Source organism: Cherax quadricarinatus, chromosome 31, assembly GCF_038502225.1.
Source record: "Cherax quadricarinatus isolate ZL_2023a chromosome 31, ASM3850222v1, whole genome shotgun sequence".
Lineage (NCBI taxonomy): Eukaryota > Metazoa > Arthropoda > Malacostraca > Decapoda > Parastacidae > Cherax > Cherax quadricarinatus.
In genome coordinates, this window is record NC_091322.1 from 2357447 (window position 1) to 2381870 (window position 24424).

The following is a 24424-nucleotide window of genomic DNA, read 5'->3' on the forward strand; positions in this document are numbered from 1 at the left end:
CCAGGGGACCCTAAGTGGAACATTTAGGGTCTTTTTCCCTCACTGATGTCAGCAGCTAATCGAAATTAAATTTTAAATTAGAGCCAGACATACTACTGACTGACCCGCTGCATATTATCGTATAAATTGATTTTTAAAAAATAAATATTCAACAAAACCTGAGGATTTAAAAAAAAATTGAATTTCGATTTCTGAAACAAAATATCTGTAAACATGTAAATATTTGTGGTGGCGCTGGGACCCTGTGAGACCACAGACCATCAAACTGATAATGTACTCAACCATCATGATAATGTACTAATGATCATGTACTCAACAATCATGAAAATGCACTAAACGATCAAGAGAATGTACTCAGCGATCAGCAGAATGTAGTCACCCATCACAAGAATGTACTCACCGATCATGGGGAATATGCTCAGGGGTACTTACCGAAGATGAGAATGTACTCACCAATCATGAGAAGCGTGATGGTGACGTACTCTGAGTTGTAAGTCTTGACCGCACCCAGTACTGTGCCGACCACCGTACAACACAGACCCACGAAGGCTATCATGATGATAAACCAGCGAATGCTGACCGCTTGCGTCACCATCAAGCCGCAACAAGACTTGGCCTCCTCCTCCCCCAGGTAGGGCGGGCCCCGGGGAGACCCTCGCGACCTGTAAAATAAAGAATACAAGTCAGACAATGCGATACAAGTTGATGTATTATGATGGAGGGACTGGTAAACCAGTGACCCAGTGAACCAATGACTTGTTTATATGATAAGCGCGATTCAATTGTAATAGCGCACAAAATGCGTGAGATTAGTGTTTAACTCTAATAAATAGAACTCCAATAGTAATAGAGAACCAAGTGAAACAGGGCTTGCCCGATGTACAATACTCAGCTCAGTTCTCTCTCTCTCTTTCTCTCTCTCTCTCTCTCTCTCTCTCTCTCTCTCTCTCTCTCTCTCTCTCTCTCTCTCTCACACACACACACACACACACACACACACACACCAATCACATTCAATGGAATAGAAACAAGTTGATATGCAAAACGTGTTTGCAACACTAGGAATATCTAGTGACGGAACGTTTCCCGTGAAAGTAGATCAGGCTAAATAGTTGTTAGCAGGAGAGATGCTGAGGACATCCCTTTTCGTCATAAAGTCTACGGTATCTTGGTACAAGAGATGTCTTCAGCAAGTCTATTGCTAAGAAATGTAAAGCATGACCTAATTCTCCTAGTGGGTCCAGCTCACCTGTGACTATATCTCCAAACTATACCACGAGTGGGGCATTAACCCTCGGTCAGAGACTCGTAAAACTCCAGACCCGTTGTATGGTTTGTTTGCAATCGTGTCACTACGATTTCGTGCGCCACTATATCTGCAAGCTGCTGCACCTCACTTTCCAGTATACAAGACTGTGGCCAACTGCTTCTGATTTAGACTAGGAAACTGATCATCTTGCACCAAGACTGATGTACATCAAAGTACCTCTCCACTTCTTCTACTAAGTTTTCCACCAAGGCTGATGTGCATCACACTACCAGCAGTAACAGCTTGGCTGACGAGGTCGTGATCCACAGCTGGGCCTGGTCACAGACCTGGCCGCGGGGGCGTTGACCCCCGAAACCCTCTCCAGGTATACCTAAGTGGGATCAGATCTAATTCTCATTCCACGGGCGCTGTGATCCATGGGGGTTTAGAGCTCAACTGGGAATAAAATAATGACAAAATAATAAGTGTTGTGTGGTGGCAGAAGACCAAACAGCCTGGTTGATCATGAACAATCTGAAGGAGCTCATCTACATTCCTCTTGAAGAGTGTTAATGATCCGTTGGTTGTTCCCATTTTTATTAAGATTGTTTCCTCCTCTTCTTCTTGTCCTCCCTCTCATTCTCTTCCCCCTTTTCCTTCGCCTTCTTCCCCTTCTCCTTCTCCTCTTTCCTCTCCGTCTCTTCCTCTTCGTCCTTCTCCTCCTCTTCCTCCTTCTCCGAATCTTTCTCTTCGTTCTCCTCCTACTTCGTAGTTTTCATTGTCCTATTCAACCTCTGCCTTCTAATACGTTTTATCTTCTTCCGTCTCTGTCTTCCTCTTTTTCCCCACCTAATTATATTTCCTTTCAAACATTTGTTCGTATTCCTTCTTTAACACATTCTTACCTTGATCCACCTTCCATCTTCTTGCGGTTCTGCTTCCTCCGTTTCTCTCTCTCTCTCTCTCTCTCTCTCTCTCTCTCTCTCCCTCCTTCCATCCTCCTCCTCAACTGCGGTAATCAGGCATCTTTCCCCCCGTAGATGGTGTCAATTACGGCACCTGGCAGCCAGAGGTGAGACAAATATCACTCGAGTTTTACAGCGACTACCCTGACGCTCATCATTGTGTGGAGGGAACGACGAGGGAGACGTCTGGTGCAAGGGAGGGTTTTGAAACAAGGAAGGGGGAAGATATCTGAAAGGGAGGGAGGGAGGGAAGGAGACGTCTGAATGTGGAGAGAGAGAGAGAGAGAGAGTCATTTATCCTCAGGATGACTCGAATCTGGATCACATTCGTACAGCATTATGATGTCAACGAGATAAAATCAGCTGATTAAATGAAAATACTGGCCTACAGATGGCTCCAACTTCATCCTGTTCCCTACTTGTATGTCTCTTAATAAAAATGCTTTAAAATGAGCTGATGTAGGTAACAGATCTTAGCTTGTCAATAAAGTTAGGGATCCTTAACCCAACCTTGTCAAACCCTGTGTACGAAAAAAAAAGTCTGTGAGGGAGTGACTGGTGGTCTGTGAGGGAGTGACTGGTAGTCTGTGAGGGAGTGACTGGTGGTCTGTGAGGGAGTGACTGGTAGTCTGTGAGGGAGTGACTGGTAGTCTGTGAGGGAGTGACTGGTAGTCTGTGAGGGAGTGACTGGTGGTCTGTGAGGGAGTGACTGGTAGTCTGTGAGGGAGTGACTGGTGGTCTGTGAGGGAGTGACTGGTGGTCTGTGAGGGAGTGACTGGTAGTCTGTGAGGGAGTGACTGGTAGTCTGTGAGGGAGTGACTGGTGGTCTGTGAGGGAGTGACTGGTGGTCTGTGAGGGAGTGACTGGTGGTCTGTGAGGGAGTGACTGGTAGTCTGTGAGGGAGTGACTGGTGGTCTGTGAGGGAGTGACTGGTAGTCTGTGAGGGAGTGACTGGTGGTCTGTGAGGGAGTGACTGGTAGTCTGTGAGGGAGTGACTGGTAGTCTGTGAGGGAGTGACTGGTGGTCTGTGAGGGAGTGACTGGTGGTCTGTGAGGGAGTGAAGGAAAGATCTGGACAATAATCTGATGTTCAATGAGGACAAATTTCCGTTGTTCTGTTATGAGTTGCGACTCGATGAACATCCCAGGTCCCCTTGTCAACCCCGTCCCCTCGTACATAACGGGAGTCAGGTCCCCTTATCTTCAACCCCGTCCCCTCGTACATAACGGGAGTCAGGTCCCCTTATCTTCAACCCCGTCCCCTCGTACATAACGGGAGTCAGGTCCCCTTATCTTCAACCCCGTCCCCTCGTACATAACGGGAGTCAGGTCCCCTTATCTTCAACCCCGTCCCCTCGTACATAACGGGAGTCAGGTCCCCTTATCTTCAACCCCGTCCCCTCGTACATAACGGGAGTCAGGTCCCCTTATCTTCAACCCCGTCCCCTCGTACATAACGGGAGTCAGGTCCCCTTATCTTCAACCCCGTCCCCTCGTACATAACGGGAGTCAGGTCCCCTTATCTTCAACCCCGTCCCCTCGTACATAACGGGAGTCAGGTCCCCTTATCTTCAACCCCGTCCCCTCGTACATAACGGGAGTCACTAACAAGCCTCTGGCTGTCTCCAAGATGGCAACATGATAAGTTCCTCAACTTAGTTCCTGATAAGCCGAGCTGTGGCGCATAGGTTGGACTGTGTATGGCCAGCCACTACAGTCTAGTTGATCAAGCCAACAACCATTTCTGGTTTAGGACTGGGCCGTGAGGGCGATGACCCCTGGAAACATCAAAATTAAGGAAAGTGAATGAGACAAGGACCGGATCAGCCGGGCTGTGGTTCGTACGTTGGACTACGTGCGGCCAGAAGTAACAGCCTCATTGATCATGCTCTGATCCACCAGGCCCGGTCATGGACCGGGGTGAGGGATACCTTTGATATATCTTTGATGAGTTCCAAGAGTTTTTCTACTCCCAGAGCCCAGCCATGGGCCAGGTTCGTCTGGTGTTTGCCTGGTCAACCAGGCTGCTGCTGCTGGTGGTCCGCTGCCCCACATATCCATCACAACCTGGTTGATCTGGCATCTAAGTGAACAGTAACATGTCTAATAAGACTTACTATACTAGTATACGTATTACTTCCATTAACCTGCTTCCTCATAACACCAGATCCAACCTGTGGTAGTGACGGAGGAGGTGACGCACCCGTCACCACCAGATCCAACCTGTGGTAGTGAAGGAGGGAGTGACGCACCCGTCACCACCAGATCCAACCTATGGTAGTGACGGAGGGAGTGACGCACCCGTCACCACCAGATCCAACCTGTGGTAGTGACGGAGGGAGTGACGCACCCGTCACCACCAGATCCAACCTGTGGTAGTGACGGAGTGACGCACCCGTCACCACCAGATCCAACCTGTGGTAGTGACGGAGGGAGTGACGCACCCGTCACCACCAGATCCAACTTGTGGTAGTGACGGAGTGACGCACCCGTCACCACCAGATCCAACCTGTGGTAGTGACGGAGTGACGCACCCGTCACCACCAGATCCAACCTGTGATAGTGACGGAGTGACGCACCCGTCACCACCAGATCCAACCTGTGGTAGTGACGGAGGGAGTGACGCACCCGTCACCACCAGATCCAACTTGTGGTAGTGACGGAGTGACGCACCCGTCACCACCAGATCCAACCTGTGGTAGTGACGGAGTGACGCACCCGTCACCACCAGATCCAACCTGTGGTAGTGACGGAGGGAGTGACGCACCCGTCACCACCAGATCCAACTTGTGGTAGTGACGGAGGGGGTGACGCACCCGTCACCACCAGATCCAACTTGTGATAGTGACGGAGGGAGTGACGCACCCGTCACCACCAGATCCAACCTGTGGTAGTGAAGGAGGGAGTGACGCACCCGTCACCACCAGATCCAACTTGTGGTAGTGACGGAGGGGGTGACGCACCCGTCACCACCAGATCCAACCTGTGGTAGTGACGGAGGGAGTGACGCACCCGTCACCACCAGATCCAACCTGTGGTAGTGACGGAGGGAGTGACGCACCCGTCACCACCAGATCCAACTTGTGATAGTGACGGAGGGAGTGACGCACCCGTCACCACCAGATCCAACTTGTGGTAGTGACGGAGGGGGTGACGCACCCGTCACCACCAGATCCAACCTGTGGTAGTGACGGAGGGAGTGACGCACCCGTCACCACCAGATCCAACCTGTGGTAGTGACGGAGTGACGCACCCGTCACCACCAGATCCAACCTGTGGTAGTGACGGAGGGAGTGACGCACCCGTCACCACCAGATCCAACCTGTGGTAGTGACGGAGGGAGTGACGCACCCGTCACCACCAGATCCAACCTGTGGTAGTGACGGAGTGACGCACCCGTCACCACCAGATCCAACTTGTGGTAGTGACGGAGGAGGTGACGCACCCGTCACCACCAGATCCAACCTGTGGTAGTGAAGGAGGGAGTGACGCACCCGTCACCACCAGATCCAACCTGTGGTAGTGACGGAGGGAGTGACGCACCCGTCACCACCAGATCCAACCTGTGGTAGTGAAGGAGGGAGTGACGCACCCGTCACCACCAGATCCAACCTGTGGTAGTGACGGAGTGACGCACCCGTCACCACCAGATCCAACCTGTGGTAGTGACGGAGGGAGTGACGCACCCGTCACCACCAGATCCAACCTGTGGTAGTGACGGAGGGAGTGACGCACCCGTCACCACCAGATCCAACCTGTGGTAGTGACGGAGTGACGCACCCGTCACCACCAGATCCAACCTGTGGTAGTGACGGAGGGAGTGACGCACCCGTCACCACCAGATCCAACCTGTGGTAGTGACGGAGGAGGTGACGCACCCGTCACCACCAGATCCAACCTGTGGTAGTGACGGAGGGAGTGACGCACCCGTCACCACCAGATCCAACCTGTGGTAGTGACGGAGGGAGTGACGCACCCGTCACCACCAGATCCAACCTGTGGTAGTGACGGAGGGAGTGACGCACCCGTCACCACCAGATCCAACCTGTGGTAGTGACGGAGGAGGTGACGCACCCGTCACCACCAGATCCAACCTGTGGTAGTGACGGAGGGAGTGACGCACCCGTCACCACCAGATCCAACCTGTGGTAGTGACGGAGGAGGTGACGCACCCGTCACCACCAGAAACATTACAACTCTCTAATTACCTCTCGCACTGCTATCATTACCTCTCGCACTGCTATCATTACCTCTCGTCAGTAAGCACCCACGATCTACCTCTCTAATTTCAGCGACAACGCTGATCCACAATTTTTAATCACATGCGAGTAATGAGGTTTAGCAGGAGTCCGAGCCTTGTACCAGGGATCTACTAAGTCCAGCCTGCTGGAAGGTGGACCTTGTACCAGTGATCTACTAAGTCCAGCCTGCTGGAAGGTAGACCTTGTAACAGGGATCTACCAAGTTCAGCCTGTTGGAAGGTAGACCTTGTAACAGGGATCTACTAAGTCCAGTCTGCTGGAAGGTGGACCTTGTACCAGGGATCTACCAGGTCCAGCCTACTGGAAGGTGGACCTTGTACCAGGGAGCTACCAGGTCCAGCCTGCTGGAAGGTAGACCTTGTACCAGGGAACTACCAGGTCCAGCCTGCTGGAAGGTGGACCTTGTACCAGGTCCAGCCTGCTGGAAGGTGGACCTTGTACCAGGTCCAGCCTGCTGGAAGGTGGACCTTGTACCAGGTCCAGCCTGCTGGAAGGTGGACCTTGTACCAGGTCCAGCCTGCTGGAAGGTGGACCTTGTACCAGGTCCAGCCTGCTGGAAGGTGGACCTTGTACCAGGTCCAGCCTGCCGGAAGGTGGACCTTGTACCAGGTCCAGCCTGCTGGAAGGTGGACCTTGTACCAGGTCCAGCCTGCTGGAAGGTGGACCTTGTACCAGGTTCAGCCTGCTGGAAGGTGGACCTTGTACCAGGTCCAGCCTGCTGGAAGGTGGACCTTGTACCAGGTCCAGCCTGCTGGAAGGTGGACCTTGTACTAGGTCCAGCCTGCTGGAAGGTGGACCTTGTACCAGGTCCAGCCTGCTGGAAGGTGGACCTTGTACCAGGTCCAGCCTGCTGGAAGGTGGACCTTGTACCAGGTCCAGCCTGCTGGAAGGTGGACCTTGTATCAGGTCCAGCCTGCTGGAAGGTGGACCTTGTACCAGGTCCAGCCTGCTGGAAGGTGGACCTTGTACCAGGTCCAGCCTGCTGGAAGGTGGACCTTGTACCAGGTCCAGCCTGCTGGAAGGTGGACCTTGTACCAGGTCCAGCCTGCAGGAAGGTGGACCTTGCACCAGGCCCAGCCTGCTGGAAGGTGGACCTTGTACCAGGTCCAGCCTGCTGGAAGGTGGACCTTGTACCAGGTCCAGCCTGCTGGAAGGTGGACCTTGTACCAGGTCCAGCCTGCTGGAAGGTGGACCTTGTACCAGGTCCAGCCTGCTGGAAGGTGGACCTTGTACCAGGTCCAACCTGCTGGAAGGTGGACCTTGTACCAGGTCCAGCCTGCTGGAAGGTGGACCTTGTACCAGGTCCAGCCTGCTGGAAGGTGGACCTTGTACCAGGTCCAGCCTGCTGGAAGGTGGACCTTGTACCAGGTCCAGCCTGCTGGAAGGTGAACCTTGTACCAGGTCCAGCCTGCTGGAAGGTGGACCTTGTACCAGGTCCAGCCTGCTGGAAGGTGGACCTTGTACCAGGTCCAGCCTGCTGGAAGGTGGACCTTGTACCAGGTCCAGCCTGCTGGAAGGTGGACCTTGTACCAGGTCCAGCCTGCTGGAAGGTGGACCTTGTACCAGGTCCAGCCTGCTGGAAGGTGGACCTTGTATCAGGTCCAGCCTGCTGGAAGGTGGACCTTGTACCAGGTCCAGCCTGCTGGAAGGTGGACCTTGTACCAGCTCCAGCCTGCTGGAAGGTGGACCTTGTATCAGGTCCAGCCTGCTGGAAGGTGGACCTTGTACCAGGTCCAGCCTGCTGGAAGGTGGACCTTGTACCAGGTCCAGCCTGCTGGAAGGTGGACCTTGTACCAGGTCCAGCCTGCTGGAAGGTGGACCTTGTACCAGGTCCAGCCTGCTGGAAGGTGGACCTTGTACCAGGTCCAGCCTGCTGGAAGGTGGACCTTGTAACAGGTCCAGCCTGCTGGAAGGTGGACCTTGTACCAGGTCCAGCCTGCTGGAAGGTGGACCTTGTACCAGGTCCAGCCTGCTGGAAGGTGGACCTTGTACCAGGTCCAGCCTGCGGGAAGGTGGACCTTGTAGGTGGAAGGTGGACCAGCCTGCTGGAAGGTGGACCTTGTACCAGGTCCAGCCTGCTGGAAGGTGGACCTTGTACCAGGTCCAGCCTGCTGGAAGGTGGACCTTGTACCAGGTCCAGCCTGCTGGAAGGTGGACCTTGTACCAGGTCCAGCCTGCTGGAAGGTGGACCTTGTAACAGGTCCAGCCTGCTGGAAGGTGGACCTTGTACCAGGTCCAGCCTGCTGGAAGGTGGACCTTGTACCAGGTCCAGCCTGCTGGAAGGTGGACCTTGTACCAGGTCCAGCCTGCTGGAAGGTGGACCTTGTATCAGGTCCAGCCTGCTGGAAGGTGGACCTTGTACCAGGTCCAGCCTGCTGGAAGGTGGACCTTGTACCAGGTCCAGCCTGCTGGAAGGTGGACCTTGTACCAGGTCCAGCCTGCTGGAAGGTGGACCTTGTACCAGGTCCAGCCTGCTGGAAGGTGGACCTTGTACCAGGTCCAGCCTGCTGGAAGGTGGACCTTGTACCAGGTCCAGCCTGCTGGAAGGTGGACCTTGTACCAGGTCCAGCCTGCTGGAAGGTGGACCTTGTACCAGGTCCAGCCTGCTGGAAGGTGGACCTTGTACCAGGTCCAGCCTGCTGGAAGGTGGACCTTGTACCAGGTCCAGCCTGCTGGAAGGTGGACCTTGTACCAGGTCCAGCCTGCTGGAAGGTGGACCTTGTACCAGGTCCAGCCTGCTGGAAGGTGGACCTTGTACCAGGTCCAGCCTGCTGGAAGGTGGACCTTGTACCAGGTCCAGCCTGCTGGAAGGTGGACCTTGTACCAGGTCCAGCCTGCTGGAAGGTGGACCTTGTACCAGGTCCAGCCTGCTGGAAGGTGGACCTTGTACCAGGTCCAGCCTGCTGGAAGGTGGACCTTGTACCAGGTCCAGCCTGCTGGAAGGTGGACCTTGTACCAGGTCCAGCCTGCTGGAAGGTGGACCTTGTACCAGGTCCAGCCTGCTGGAAGGTGGACCTTGTACCAGGTCCAGCCTGCTGGAAGGTGGACCTTGTACCAGGTCCAGCCTGCTGGAAGGTGGACCTTGTACCAGGTCCAGCCTGCTGGAAGGTGGACCTTGTACCAGGTCCAGCCTGCTGGAAGGTGGACCTTGTACCAGGTCCAGCCTGCTGGAAGGTGGACCTTGTACCAGGTCCAGCCTGCTGGAAGGTGGACCTTGTATCAGGTCCAGCCTGCTGGAAGGTGGACCTTGTACCAGGTCCAGCCTGCTGGAAGGTGGACCTTGTACCAGGTCCAGCCTGCTGGAAGGTGGACCTTGTACCAGGTCCAGCCTGCTGGAAGGTGGACCTGGTACCAGGTCCAGCCTGCTGGAAGGTGGACCTGGTACCAGGTCCAGCCTGCTGGAAGGTGGACCTGGTACCAGGTCCAGCCTGCTGGAAGGTGGACCTGGTACCAGGTCCAGCCTGCTGGAAGGTGGACCTGGTACCAGGTCCAGCCTGCTGGAAGGTGGACCTGGTACTAGGTCCAGCCTGCTGGAAGGTGGACCTGGTACCAGGTCCAGCTTGCTGGAAGGTGGACCTGGTACCAGGTCCAGCCTGCTGGAAGGTGGACCTGGTACTAGGTCCAGCCTGCTGGAAGGTGGACCTGGTACCAGGTCCAGCCTGCTGGAAGGTGGACCTGGTACTAGGTCCAGCCTGCTGGAAGGTGGACCTGGTACCAGGTCCAGCCTGCTGGAAGGTGGACCTGGTACCAGGTCCAGCCTGCTGGAAGGTGGACCTGGTACTAGGTCCAGCCTGCTGGAAGGTGGACCTGGTACCAGGTCCAGCCTGCTGGAAGGTGGACCTGGTACTAGGTCCAGCCTGCTGGAAGGTGGACCTGGTACCAGGTCCAGCCTGCTGGAAGGTGGACCTGGTACCAGGTCCAGCCTGCTGGAAGGTGGACCTGGTACTAGGTCCAGCCTGCTGGAAGGTGGACCTGGTACCAGGTCCAGCCTGCTGGAAGGTGGACCTGGTACTAGGTCCAGCCTGCTGGAAGGTGGACCTGGTACCAGGTCCAGCCTGCTGGAAGGTGGACCTTGTACCAGGTCCAGCCTGCTGGAAGGTGGACCTTGTACCAGGTCCAGCCTGCTGGAAGGTGGACCTGGTACTAGGTCCAGCCTGCTGGAAGGTGGACCTGGTACCAGGTCCAGCCGACCCACAACGAAAAACACTTTCGGCTCCATTTTAGGAGGCAATAAAACCATTATGGAGACATAAATATTTGCTGTGTGCCTGCACACCCACATACACGGATTACTGGAACAGTGCTGTGCAGCAGTGTTGTGCAGCAGTGTTGTGCAGCAGTGTTGTGCAGCAGTGTTGTGCAGCAGTGTTGTGCAGCAGTGCTGTGCAGCAGTGTTGTGCAGCAGTGTTGTGCAGCAGTGTTGTGCAGCAGTGTTGTGCAGCAGTGTTGTGCAGCAGTGTTGTGCAGCAGTGTTGTGCAGCAGTGTTGTGCAGCAGTGTTGTGCAGCAGTGTTGTGCAGCAGTGTTGTGCAGCAGTGTTGTGCAGCAGTGTTGTGCAGCAGTGTTGTGCAGCAGTGTTGTGCAGCAGTGTTGTGCAGCAGTGTTGTGCAGCAGTGTTGTGCAGCAGTGCAGCAGTGCTGTGCAGCAGTGTTGTGCAGCAGTGTTGTGCAGCAGTGTTGTGCAGCAGTGCTGTGCAGCAGTGCTGTGCAGCAGTGTTGTGCAGCAGTGCTGTGCAGCAGTGTTGTGCAGCAGTGTTGTGCAGCAGTGTTGTGCAGCAGTGTTGTGCAGCAGTGTTGTGCAGCAGTGTTGTGCAGCAGTGTTGTGCAGCAGTGTTGTGCAGCAGTGCTGTGCAGCAGTGCTGTGCAGCAGTGTTGTGCAGCAGTGTTGTGCAGCAGTGTTGTGCAGCAGTGTTGTGCAGCAGTGTTGTGCAGCAGTGTTGTGCAGCAGTGTTGTGCAGCAGTGTTGTGCAGCAGTGTTGTGCAGCAGTGTTGTGCAGCAGTGTTGTGCAGCAGTGTTGTGCAGCAGTGTTGTGCAGCAGTGTTGTGCAGCAGTGTTGTGTGCATCAGTGATGTGTGCAGCAGTGATGTGTGCAGCAGTGTTGTGTGCAGCAGTGATGTGTGCAGCAGTGTTGTGTGCAGCAGTGTTGTGCTACAGTGTTGTGCAGCAGTGCTGTGCAGCAGTGTTGTGCAGCAGTGTTGTGCAGCAGTGTTGTGCAGCAGTGTTGTGCAGCAGTGTTGTGCAGCAGTGTTGTGCAGCAGTGATGTGCAGCAGTGTTGTGCAGCAGTGTTGTGCAGCAGTGCTGTGCAGCAGTGTTGTGCAGCAGTGTTGTGCAGCAGTGTTGTGCAGCAGTGTTGTGCAGCAGTGTTGTGCAGCAGTGCTGTGCAGCAGTGTTGTGCAGCAATGCTGTGCAGCAATGTTGTGCAGCAGTGTTGTGCAGCAGTGTTGTGCAGCAGTGTTGTGCAGCAGTGTTGTGCAGCAGTGTTGTGCAGCAGTGTTGTGCAGCAGTGCTGTGCAGCAGTGTTGTGCAGCAGTGTTGTGCAGCAGTGTTGTGCAGCAGTGTTGTGCAGCAGTGTTGTGCAGCAGTGTTGTGCAGCAGTGTTGTGCAGCAGTGTTGTGCAGCAGTGTTGTGCAGCAGTGTTGTGCAGCAGTGTTGTGCAGCAGTGTTGTGCAGCAATGTTGTGCAGCAGTGTTGTGCAGCAGTGTTGTGCAGCAGTGTTGTGCAGCAGTGTTGTGCAGCAGTGTTGTGCAGCAATCATGTACAGCAGTGCTGTGCAGCAGTGTTGTGCAGCAGTGTTGTGCAGCAGTGTTGTGCAGCAGTGTTGTGCAGCAATCATGTACAGCAGTGCTGTGCAGCAGTGTTGTGCAGCAATCATGTACAGCAGTGTTGTTCACCAGCAGCGTTGTGCAGCAGCAGTGTTGTACAGCAGCAGTGTTGTACAGCAGCAGTGTTGTACAGCAGCAGTGTTGTACAGCAGCAGTGTTGTACAGCAGCAGTGTTGTACAGCAGCAGTGTTGTACAGCAGCAGTGTTGTACAGCAGCAGTGTTGTACAGCAGCAGTGTTGTACAGCAGCAGTGTTGTACAGCAGCAGTGTTGTACAGCAGCAGTGTTGTACAGCAGCAGTGTTGTACAGCAGCAGTGTTGTACAGCAGCAGTGTTGTACAGCAGCAGTGTTGTGCAGCAGCAGTGTTGTACAGCAGCAGTGTTGTGCAGCAGCAGTGTTGTACAGCAGCAGTGTTGTACAGCAGCAGTGTTGTACAGCAGCAGTGTTGTACAGCAGCAGTGTTGTACAGCAGCAGTGTTGTACAGCAGCAGTGTTGTACAGCAGCAGTGTTGTGCAGCAGCAGTGTTGTACAGCAGCAGTGTTGTACAGCAGCAGTGTTGTGCAGCAGCAGTGTTGTGCAGCAGCAGTGTTGTACAGCAGCAGTGTTGTACAGCAGCAGTGTTGTACAGCAGCAGTGTTGTGCAGCAGCAGTGTTGTGCAGCAGCAGTGTTGTGCAGCAGCAGTGTTGTGCAGCAGTGTTGTGCAGCAGCAGTGTTGTACAGCAGCAGTGTTGTGCAGCAGCAGTGTTGTGCAGCAGCAGTGTTGTGCAGCAGCAGTGTTGTGCAGCAGCAGTGTTGTACAGCAGCAGTGTTGTACAGCAGCAGTGTTGTGCAGCAGCAGTGTTGTGCAGCAGCAGTGTTGTGCAGCAGCAGTGTTGTACAGCAGCAGTGTTGTACAGCAGCAGTGTTGTACAGCAGCAGTGTTGTACAGCAGCAGTGTTGTACAGCAGCAGCAGCAGTGTTGTGCAGCAGCAGTGTTGTGCAGCAGTGTTGTACAGCAGCAGTGTTGTAGCAGCAGCAGCAGCAGTGTTGTTCAGCAGCAGTGTTGTACAGCAGCAGTGTTGTACAGCAGCAGTGTTGTGCAGCAGCAGTGTTGTACAGCAGCAGTGTTGTGCAGCAGCAGCAGTGTTGTACAGCAGCAGTGTTGTACAGCAGCAGTGTTGTACAGCAGCAGTGTTGTACAGCAGCAGTGTTGTGCAGCAGCAGTGTTGTACAGCAGCAGTGTTGTGCAGCAGCAGTGTTGTACAGCAGCAGTGTTGTACAGCAGCAGTGTTGTACAGCAGCAGTGTTGTGCAGCAGCAGTGTTGTGCAGCAGTGTTGTGCAGCAGCAGTGTTGTACAGCAGCAGTGTTGTGCAGCAGCAGTGTTGTGCAGCAGCAGTGTTGTGCAGCAGCAGTGTTGTACAGCAGCAGTGTTGTACAGCAGCAGTGTTGTACAGCAGCAGTGTTGTACAGCAGCAGTGTTGTACAGCAGCAGTGTTGTGCAGCAGCAGTGTTGTGCAGCAGCAGTGTTGTGCAGCAGCAGTGTTGTGCAGCAGCAGTGTTGTACAGCAGCAGTGTTGTGCAGCAGCAGTGTTGTGCAGCAGCAGTGTTGTGCAGCAGCAGTGTTGTACAGCAGCAGTGTTGTACAGCAGCAGTGTTGTACAGCAGCAGTGTTGTGCAGCAGCAGTGTTGTACAGCAGCAGTGTTGTACAGCAGCAGTGTTGTGCAGCAGTGTTGTGCAGCAGCAGTGTTGTACAGCAGCATTGTGCAGCAGCAGTGTTGTACAGCAGCAGTGTTGTGCAGCAGCAGTGTTGTACAGCAGCAGTGTTGTGCAGCAGTGTTGTGCAGCAGCAGTGTTGTACAGCAGCAGTGTTGTACAGCAGCAGTGTTGTACAGCAGCAGTGTTGTACAGCAGCAGTGTTGTGCAGCAGCAGTGTTGTACAGCAGCAGTGTTGTGCAGCAGCAGTGTTGTGCAGCAGCAGTGTTGTACAGCAGCAGTGTTGTACAGCAGCAGTGTTGTGCAGCAGCAGTGTTGTACAGCAGTGTTGTACAGCAGCAGCAGCAGTGTTGTGCAGCAGCAGTGTTGTGCAGCAGCAGTGTTGTGCAGCAGCAGTGTTGTGCAGCAGCAGTGTTGTACAGCAGCAGTGTTGTGCAGCAGCAGTGTTGTACAGCAGCAGTGTTGTACAGCAGCAGTGTTGTACAGCAGCAGTGTTGTGCAGCAGCAGTGTTGTACAGCAGCAGTGTTGTACAGCAGCAGTGTTGTACAGCAGCAGTGTTGTACAGCAGCAGTGTTGTACAGCAGCAGTGTTGTACAGCAGCAGTGTTGTGCAGCAGCAGTGTTGTACAGCAGCAGTGTTGTACAGCAGCAGTGTTGTACAGCAGCAGTGTTGTACAGCAGCAGTGTTGTACAGCAGCAGTGTTGTGCAGCAGCAGTGTTGTACAGCAGCAGTGTTGTACAGCAGCAGTGTTGTACAGCAGCAGTGTTGTACAGCAGCAGTGTTGTACAGCAGCAGTGTTGTACAGCAGCAGTGTTGTGCAGCAGCAGTGTTGTACAGCAGCAGTGTTGTACAGCAGCAGTGTTGTACAGCAGCAGTGTTGTGCAGCAGCAGTGTTGTACAGCAGCAGTGTTGTACAGCAGCAGTGTTGTGCAGCAGCAGTGTTGTACAGCAGCAGTGTTGTACAGCAGCAGTGTTGTGCAGCAGCAGTGTTGTGCAGCAGCAGTGTTGTGCAGCAGCAGTGTTGTACAGCAGTGTTGTACAGCAGCAGTGTTGTACAGCAGCAGTGGTACAGCAGCAGCAGTGGTACAGCAGCAGTGTTGTACAGCAGCAGTGGTGTACAGCAGCAGTGTTGTACAGCAGCAGTGTTGTCCAGCAGCAGCAGCAGCGTTGTACAGCAGCAGTGTTGTACAGCAGCAGTGTTGTACAGCAGCAGTGTTGTGCAGCAGCAGTGTTGTGCAGCAGCAGTGTTGTACAGCAGCAGTGTTGTACAGCAGCAGTGTTGTGCAGCAGCAGTGTTGTGCAGCAGCAGTGTTGTACAGCAGCAGTGTTGTACAGCAGCAGTGTTGTACAGCAGCAGTGTTGTGCAGCAGCAGTGTTGTGCAGCAGCAGTGTTGTACAGCAGCAGTGTTGTGCAGCAGCAGTGTTGTACAGCAGCAGTGTTGTGCAGTTGTTCAGCTCCACACTTTCCTACTGCCTCGACTGCTGAACCTCACCATAATACAGAGAGTTATACTAGACAGCAATTCTTACTGAATAATAATAATAATAATAATTAATAAATAAATTTCTACAAGTACACGATACAACTTATACTGACCTAGCTGACATCACTGACAAGCTATATACAAAACGCCTAGTTATGCACAGCATTTCGGGCAAATTAGATTAAACTTTCTCCCCAGGATGCGACCCACACCAGTCGACTAACATCCAGGTACCTACTTATTGCTAAGTGAACACGGACTCTTATAATTACTGAAGACTCAGCCGTAAGATACATTAGTTATTCTTCCTTTATGCCCATCACCTCCCAACAATAATATCCCTCCCTACGTCTATGTGCCGGATTAACCAGGCTGTGATGGATATATGGGCCTGCAGGAGCAAGAGCCTGGTTGACCAGGCAAGTACCACAAACCTGGCCCAGGGTCGGAGAGTAGGAAAACTTTCGATATCAATCAAAGGTATATCACAGATCTATCCCTTCCTTCTCTCCTCCATTAATGCTCACCCATCCTTCTCTCTTTTCCATTCCCTATGTCCACATCGTCCCCCCCCCCCAGCTATGTATGAGCTCCTCCTCCTCCTAAATCAACTTTATTCAATTAAAGCACAATCAGATGTAGTGAAGGTTGGTGGGAGGGAGGGAGGTATGCAGGTGCTGGAGGGGTTACCTGTAGTCGGAGATCACCGCCCTCGCGGCCTAGTCCCAGACCAGGCCTCCTGGTCTGATCAATCAGGCTGCTAGTGCCCACCGCCCGCAGCCCCAAGTATGTACCACAGCCCATCTGATCAGAAAATGATTTCAGAGATTTGTCGAGTTCTTTCCGGAAGACAGCCAGGAGTTAGTTGGTAATCCCCCTTATGCATGGACGGCACTGAAGAGTCATGGTCCCTTTATATATATTGAATTCTCTTTCAGTGTATTCATTACTCTACTGCTTTTCAACAGAGGTAGCTTGCACTGTCTGCCAAGCTTCTTATATTCATAAGTAGAAATTTTGGTGTGCAGGTCTGGGATCGACCATTCCAGTATCTTCCTGATGTAGATTATTCATCTTTTTCGTCTACGTTCTATGAAGTAGAGTTCGAGAGACTTCAAGTGCTCTCAGTATTTAGATGCTTGACTGAGTTTATACGAGCTGTCAAGGTTCTCTGTACACTTTCCAGTTTTGCGATTTCGCTGCCTTGAAGGATGCAGTTAATACACAGCAATATTCCTGCCTAGAGAAAACGAGTGACCTGAAGTGGTACCACTGGTCTGGCATTTATTGTTTTGAAAGTTCTATTATCCTTACATCGGTTGTTCCTGTAGTTGCAATAAGAACATTGTTGAGCCCCTTGAATGTGAGATCGTCTGACATTATCACTCCCAGGTCTCTCGCATTAGTCTTATTCTGTATTGTTTCAAATTTGTCTTGTACTCCGATCCTGTTTTCATTTCCTCAGTATTTCCGTAACTTAGTAACCGAAATTTGTCCTCATGGAACATCATATTGTTGCCGGTGGCTCACTGGAATATGTACCTTTGATGAGTTCCCAGAGTTGTTTTCAGGCCACGCCCGTTTGTTGTGTTTTCGTTGCATGTCACTCTCATACAGATTCTAGTAACGTCTGCAAAGGATGATACAACGCTGTGGTTCATATCCCTGTCTATCTCAGATATAAGACTGAGAAAGAAGTGGGGAACAGAGCTTCACTGTAGCCGCCTCTGATTTCACTCTGTTTACTATTACTTTTGGGTTCTATTAGTCCTAAAGTTAAATCACCACAGGCCCTCTTTTCCTGTTTTTTTTTCTTTGTGTGCATTTTGTGAGCACTTACCCCATGGCCACTTTTGTCAAAGGCTTTTGCAAAATCTGTGTACATTACATCCGTATCCAAGACCATGTCACAGTGGTCCAGCAACTGTGAGAGGCAGGATCTTGTTCTGTACCCCTATTGACCTGAGTTATGCAACTGCTGTGATTCCAGATTCCATGTGATTGGCAATCTTGATTCTTATAAACGTCTAAAACAACTTGCTAAACTGGGACGTTAGGGCTACCAGTCTATGGTATTTTTTCAAATGCTTTTCTGCCAACTTTGTGGAGTGGGTCTAAATCAGTGATTTTTAAAATCTATGGGATATAGAATATTTAAGACACGTGATAATGACTCCTTGCGATTCTTAATGAATATGGAGTTGCAGTAGTCTGGGCCTGGTGCCGAGTGCAAGGGCGTACAATCAACAGCGTCTTCCAAGTCAAGTGAGGCTAGAGTTATAGCAGAGATAATGGAGATGTCTGCAGCATTTTGTGACTCATGAAGAACTCGCTAAGCTTATCAATCTTTAGGCTGGTTAGTGGTTCACTGAACACTGCGTTGTACTGGGAGTAAAGTATTTCCCTCATCTTTGTGTTATCGACACTGTATGTTTCATCTTCTTTAATCAAAGGCCCCGACCGTCTTTGCCCTGAATTTTGCACATGAGAAGATGTATTTTGGGCTTCTCTCTTTTGTAAGGGGTTTACAGGTGCGTGTTGTCTTAAGCCCAATGGAAGGCTTTATTTATATCCTCTTGAAAATTCACAGTTAGATTCTGGTGTCAGCAAAGGATGTTACGGTGCTATAATTTATTGTCTTGTCTATGTTGAGCATAAGAATGAGAAACAGAAGTGGGGCGAGTACTGTACCTTGAGGAGCACAGCTCTTCACTGTGGCGCCCTCAGACTTCATACTGTTTACAACCTTTATATGTGAATTTACACTGTGATAAACCTGAGTTTTTCTAAATATTACTTGATCTCGAGTTAGAAGTGCTTTCTAGAATTCACATGAGGTACATGGATGTCCCGTAGCAAGGTTGGTAACGCATTCAGCTCGTACACTGATGTCCGTGGTTCGATCCCCGGTATGGATGGAAACATTTGGCCGTGTTTCCTTAAGACACCTACTGTCCCTGTTCACTTGGCAGTAAGTAGGTACCTGGGTGTTAGTCGACTGGTGTGGGTCGCATCCTGGGGGGACAAGACGGAAGGCCCACAATGAAAATAAGACAGACATTTCTCTGTAACCGAGATCTTGTCTCGGTTACAGAGATCTGGTAGCACAAACTCTCGCTTCACACGCTAAATGTCCGGGTTCGATTCCCGGCAAGGGTGGAAACACTGGGCGTGTTTCCTTACATCGGTTGTCCCTGTTCACCCATCAGTATAATGGGTACCTGGGTGTTAGTCGACTGGTGTGGGTCGCATCCTGGTACAAAACTGACCTAATCTGCCCTAAATGCTCTGCATAACAAGCGGCTTTCTATATAGTAGTATGTCACTGATGTCAGCTACACATGTATTACATGTACTTGTAGAAATAAAGATATTATTATTATTATTATTATTATTTTTATCGTCAGTTGTAGACTGGACTGGTTGTAGCAAACTCTTTCAAGAACCATTAATTCAAACAACTTGTTATAATTGTTGAGAAATGGCTTTACCAACTAAGATATAATTTATAAATATAAATATAGGGAACACTTAGCTGATAAAAGACAGCAAATCGTCTACACAGCCGCCCCTGCAGACGAGGTCTTGAAAAGCTGTCGAAGTCATCTCTCAACGGGCTGTCAAGAGTTATAATTTGTAAGATTATAAATTACCCCTAAGGGGTGTTATGTCAGCATATTTCATTCACTGATGGCTGAAAAACTTACTTGTGTGGACTCAAAAGTCCGCACCTTACTGCCGACTATAGGTTGATTACAAACTCCTTGCGACACAAGAACTGCGCAGTCCCCCGTACTACAAGAAATTCGTAACCTACCTTGCTCTTGTAGCATGAGCTATGGTGTTCTTCACACCTTCGACAGGTATCGGTGACTTGATAAAAGCTGAAGTGTCCTTGGATGTCCACGTCTTCCATAGTCTAGGAATACGCACACTGGTACACTATGTTCCACAAGATTTGCCTTTATTGTTCACAATCTTATCACTAAAGAAGCTGATCACACTTCTCTTAAGTGTTTATTGTGTTTTATGAGACACTTTGTTCACACTAACACACAGATCGTTCTTTGTTGGTTATCCTGGCGTCAGTGTCACTCTCAGTAGAGTCAAAAGTAATCTGAAAACGCCACAGCACCCCACGCCGTTACTGCCCTAGCACAAAGAAAAAGCTGACCTAGTACTTTTGCTTCCTTGCCACTTCCTCGATAAAGCAAAGCAGAATGCTTGATTCTTGCTGTCTTAAGCATAGACAACAATGTCCACTATCTTTACCATGGTAATAAAGTGGGAGCAGGATTTTCCTTGTCCTGCTAAAGTAAGAGATGAACTGTCTTTTATTAAACTACACTTTGCAACACTGCAAGGAGCGTCGGTCGAAGCGGCCACGTCCCATACTCATACTGCATCTGCTATCAATTACTCGCTGTAGCAGTAAACAAGACATTTGCCCCTTCTGAGAGGGCTGGGCCCCTCAGGGCTGAAAGGGGCTGAAGGGGGCTGATACCCCCCTCCTGGAGAAAATTTCTCCACAATAATCATACACAACATTTGTAGCCCTACACCAGCGAACTAGTAAGAGTGAGGGGGGAAGGCTAGAGTGAAGGAGTCTAGAGTGAAGGAGTCTAGAGTGAAGGAGGCTAGAGTGAAGGAGTCTAGAGTGAAGGAGGCTAGAGTGAAGGAGTCTAGAGTGAAGGAGGCTAGAGTGAAGGAGGCTAGAGTGAAGGGGGAGACTAGAGATTGAGAGAAGGGGATGGGGGGATATAAACGCAACAATGGATGACTGTGTTAGTGAGATGGTCGGTGTCAGTATAAAGTGTGAACCTTCCCAGAAGCTCTCCCTCCCCTCTCCATCAGTCTTCTTCCCCTCCCACCTCCTCCTGGGCTAGAGGAATATGGGACCCCACACGTTTGAACTGCGTGCGGCCAGCAGTAACAGCAAGAATGATAAGGCCCTGATCCACCCAAAGGTTTGACTGAGGACCGGGCCGAGGAAAGGAGGCATATACCTCCGAACAACCTCCAGGTGGAGCCCAGGGAGAGGGTAAGTTAGGTAAGGTTAACCCCTCTCGTGTGCCCTAAGTACACTATGGAGGAGGAGCTTGGACATGGGTGAAATTCCAGTCACTTAAAACAACGGATATAGCCCCACTCCATAAAGGTGGCAGCAAAGCATTAGCTAAGAACTATAGACCAATAGCTCTGACGTCCCACATCATAAAAATCTTTGAAAGAGTGCTAAGAAGCAGGATTGCAAATCACCTGGATTCCCAAAATCTGCACAATCCAGGGCAACATGGGTTCAGGGCAGGTCGCTCCTGCCTCTCACAACTACTGGATCATTATGACATGGCCTTGGATGCACTGGAAGAAAATCAGAATGCAGATGTAATATACACAGACTTTGCAAAAGCATTTAACAAATGCGATCATGGCGTAATAGCCCATAAAATACGTGCTAAAGGAATAACTGGGAAAGTGGGGAGATGGATCTTCAACTTCCTAACAAATCGAACACAAAGAGTAGTGGTCAACAGAGTTAAATCGGAGGCTGCCATAGTGAAGAGCTCTGTTCCACAAGGCACAGTACTCGCCCCCATCTTATTCCTTATCCTCATATCAGACATAAACAGAGATATACACCACAGCACCGTATCATCCTTTGCGGATGATACTAGGATCTGCATGAGGCTGTCATCTGCTGAGGACGCGGTTAACTTCCAAGAAGATATAAACAAAGTTTTCCAGTGGGCAACGGTAAACAATATGATGTTCAATGAGGACAAATTCCAACTACTCCGTTATGGAAAACTGGAGGAGATAATAACTAGAACAGAGTATACTACTGACTCCGGCCATACAATAGAGCGGAAAAATAATGTAAGGGACCTGGGAGTAGTAATGTCTGAGGATCTCACTTTCAAGGATCACAACAGTGCCACGATCGCACGTGCAAAGAAAATGATAGGATGGATAATGAGAACTTTCAAAACGAGAGATGCCAAGCCCATGATGATCCTTTTCAAATCACTTGTTCTCTCTAGGCTGGAATACTGCTGTACATTAACATCTCCATTCAAAGCAGGTGAAATTGCAGATCTAGAGAGTGTACAGAGATCCTTTACTGCACGTATAAGTTCTGTCAAGCACCTTAACTACTGGGAACGCTTGGAAGCACTTGACTTGTACTCGTTGGAACGCAGGAGGGAGAGATATATCATAATCTACACTTGGAAAATCTTGGAAGGAATGGTCCCAAATCTGCACACAGAAATCACTCCCTACGAAAGTAAAAGACTGGGCAGGCGATGCAAAATGCCCCCAATAAAAAGTAGGGGCGCCATTGGTACACTATGGGAAAACACCATAAGTGTCCGGGGCCCAAAACTGTTCAACAGCCTCCCATCAAGCATTAGGGGAATTGCCAATAAACCCCTGGCTGCCTTCAAGAGAGAGCTGGACAGATACCTAAAGTCAGTGCCGGATCAGCCGGGCTGTGGCTCGTACGTTGGACTGCGTGCGGCCAGCAGTAACAGCCTAGTTGATCAGGCCCTGATCCATCGGGAGGCCTGGTCATGGACCGGGCCGCGGGGGCGTTGATCCCCGGAATAACCTCCAGGTAACCTCCAGGTAACATAAAGTAACCTATGTTTCAGTATACTTACCAGACAACAACAATGTAACAAACTTCTCAGAGCATCAGTATCCCTACAAACACTGTTCCAGTGAAATACATGATTGTACAACTTTAGCGGCATAAGTCAAGTTAGCTAAATAAAGAACTGCTTTCGAGAACCATAAATAATACTACTGTAACAACATAATACAGAACTTAGGCTTGATCCAGTTTGGAGTATGTAGCGCCAGCATGGAGCCCTTGGTCAAGCATACGAGTATAAAGAAACCTTAGAGAGTCCCAAATTTACAACGAGGTTCATGATGAAGCTGTGAGGAACAGACTACACAAGGAGATTCTTAAGACAATGAAGCTAACAACACTAAGAGTGGATCATGAGGGACCAGACAGAGTGGCGGGACCGTGGAAACATATATGGAGCATAACTAGCGTTCCATATTGTATTATTATTACAGTATTATAATCATGGGGAAGCGCCTAGCCTGTAGGATTATACAGCGCCTGTGGGGGGGGGGATTGGAGGGCATTCAGGCTTAATTCAGGAACTGGAGCACAGATACAATTCGCTAGATCAAGAGCCCCTCACCATTGAGGGGTCCCATATTGTAACGCCTAAGTACTGTGTAAACTACCCTCTCATGTTTCTGTGTGTAAACAGACTGGCAGCTGTAGGGTCTGTGTCCCAGTATCTCGTTGGCCGGCGGCAGACTGAATTAGTTACTGAGCTTGGCCTATGACTGGGCTGAATAGCACATTCTCTCTAAACTCATGACAGGTATAAGGTACATGCTTTGCCTTTCCTTGTAGCAGTGTGAAATATCAACTAGTATGTTCCACGTGGGGATTTTTCCCTTGAGAATATTTTCTCTACGAGATAGCTAGGTCTGGATAAGAAGCTAGTAGAGAAGAACTTACAGTTAGAGAAGAAAGAGTGCAGGCCAGGGAGGACCTGTGAGCACTGAAGGAGCACATCAAAGCTGGGCTTTTATCGTGGGGTGGATGGTCTGCCTTAGGCTAGCTATAGTGAAGAGAGTCCCACGATATTAGTGAGTACTCCTTATATTATCTTGAATTAGCCCACACTCAAATAATATTTCCGTGCTTTTTAATAATAATATCTTTATTTCTACTTTTTAATAATGATATCTTTATTTCTACAAGTACATGTACAAGGTATACAGTCCTAGCTGACATCAATGACATACTGCTATATAGAAAGCCTCTTGTTATTCAGAGCATTTCGAGCAAATTTCGCCAATTTTGTCCCAGGATGCGACTCATACCAGTCGACACCCTTCATACATATAGTAACCAGGTATTTTTGCTGAGTATTAAGGGACCACTGGTTACTCTGCAGATATACTTCAACTACCACGTATAAGTATATATGCTCATCATGTGTTTTTATATCTCCTGATGGAAGGTATAAACAATAGTTGACCAGGGTCATTTAAGATCCCCACAGATAACTATGTATGAGAACAGTGAAAGTGAAAGTATAGTGTATCGCTATTGTTGTTCGGTATATATCATGTCAGGAGTGGTGGCTTCCTGTCGACAATTTATTATATGTGACTGTACCACCATTAATGCGATCCAGTTTAACTCTTAATGAGATCATATTGACAAGTGTATATTGCTGTAAGGACGTACCCATGTCCGATCTCTATCACGCTCTCAGAAATACAGTCGTGTGAGATTACAAGTATTTAGAGATGCACTTGTTAGTCGATCTCATGAGGTTGGTAACAGGCAGGAATATGAACATATATCACCGAATTATAAATCTTCACTACTAGCCCACAATGTATCATCTGCTAGGTTCGATACACAGTGCCACTTTTATATGTTCGTTAAACACACAACCATTATACCTTTACTTTATGTATAGTTGTTGTATCACCAATATAAAAATATAGATTAGTTAAGATACCTTCTTTACCCACCAGCATTACCTTCTGCTTAATTATCCAGCAGGATTACCTAATTACCATACACATGGGAACAGCTCCCTAGTATGCTAATTAGGTATTGCTTGGGTATATAAGGGAGGGATAACACGCAAGAATATAAATATATAACGTTAGCAACAAATAAAACATGTTTATACTAACATAAGTATGGGAATCACCAGACGAGCCTGGTCCGTGGCCGGGCTCCGGGAGCAGAAATGTCATGTGGGTTTTCGGGAAGTATGGGAAGCGCCAACAGCCGACCTGTCTCTCTCTGCTGCCTAACTACGACTGACCCATAGTGCCTATGGGTGAGGGTGTTTGAAATCCTGCTATGGTCAGCAGCAATATGAATACAGT

General features: G+C 50.3%; 1 protein-coding gene across 1 annotated transcript in view; it reads right to left on the reverse strand.

The window, feature by feature from the left end:
* Positions 1-403: 403 nt before the first annotated feature.
* The window catches only part of LOC128699181 (uncharacterized), a 1354363-nt gene continuing 1330342 nt past the window's right edge, over positions 404-24424 (reverse strand). The window contains exon 4 of the mRNA XM_070090158.1: positions 404-662. Within this exon, the coding sequence (XP_069946259.1) occupies positions 419-662 (244 nt within the window). The 3' untranslated portion in view covers positions 404-418. The remainder of the gene's footprint in view (positions 663-24424) is intronic.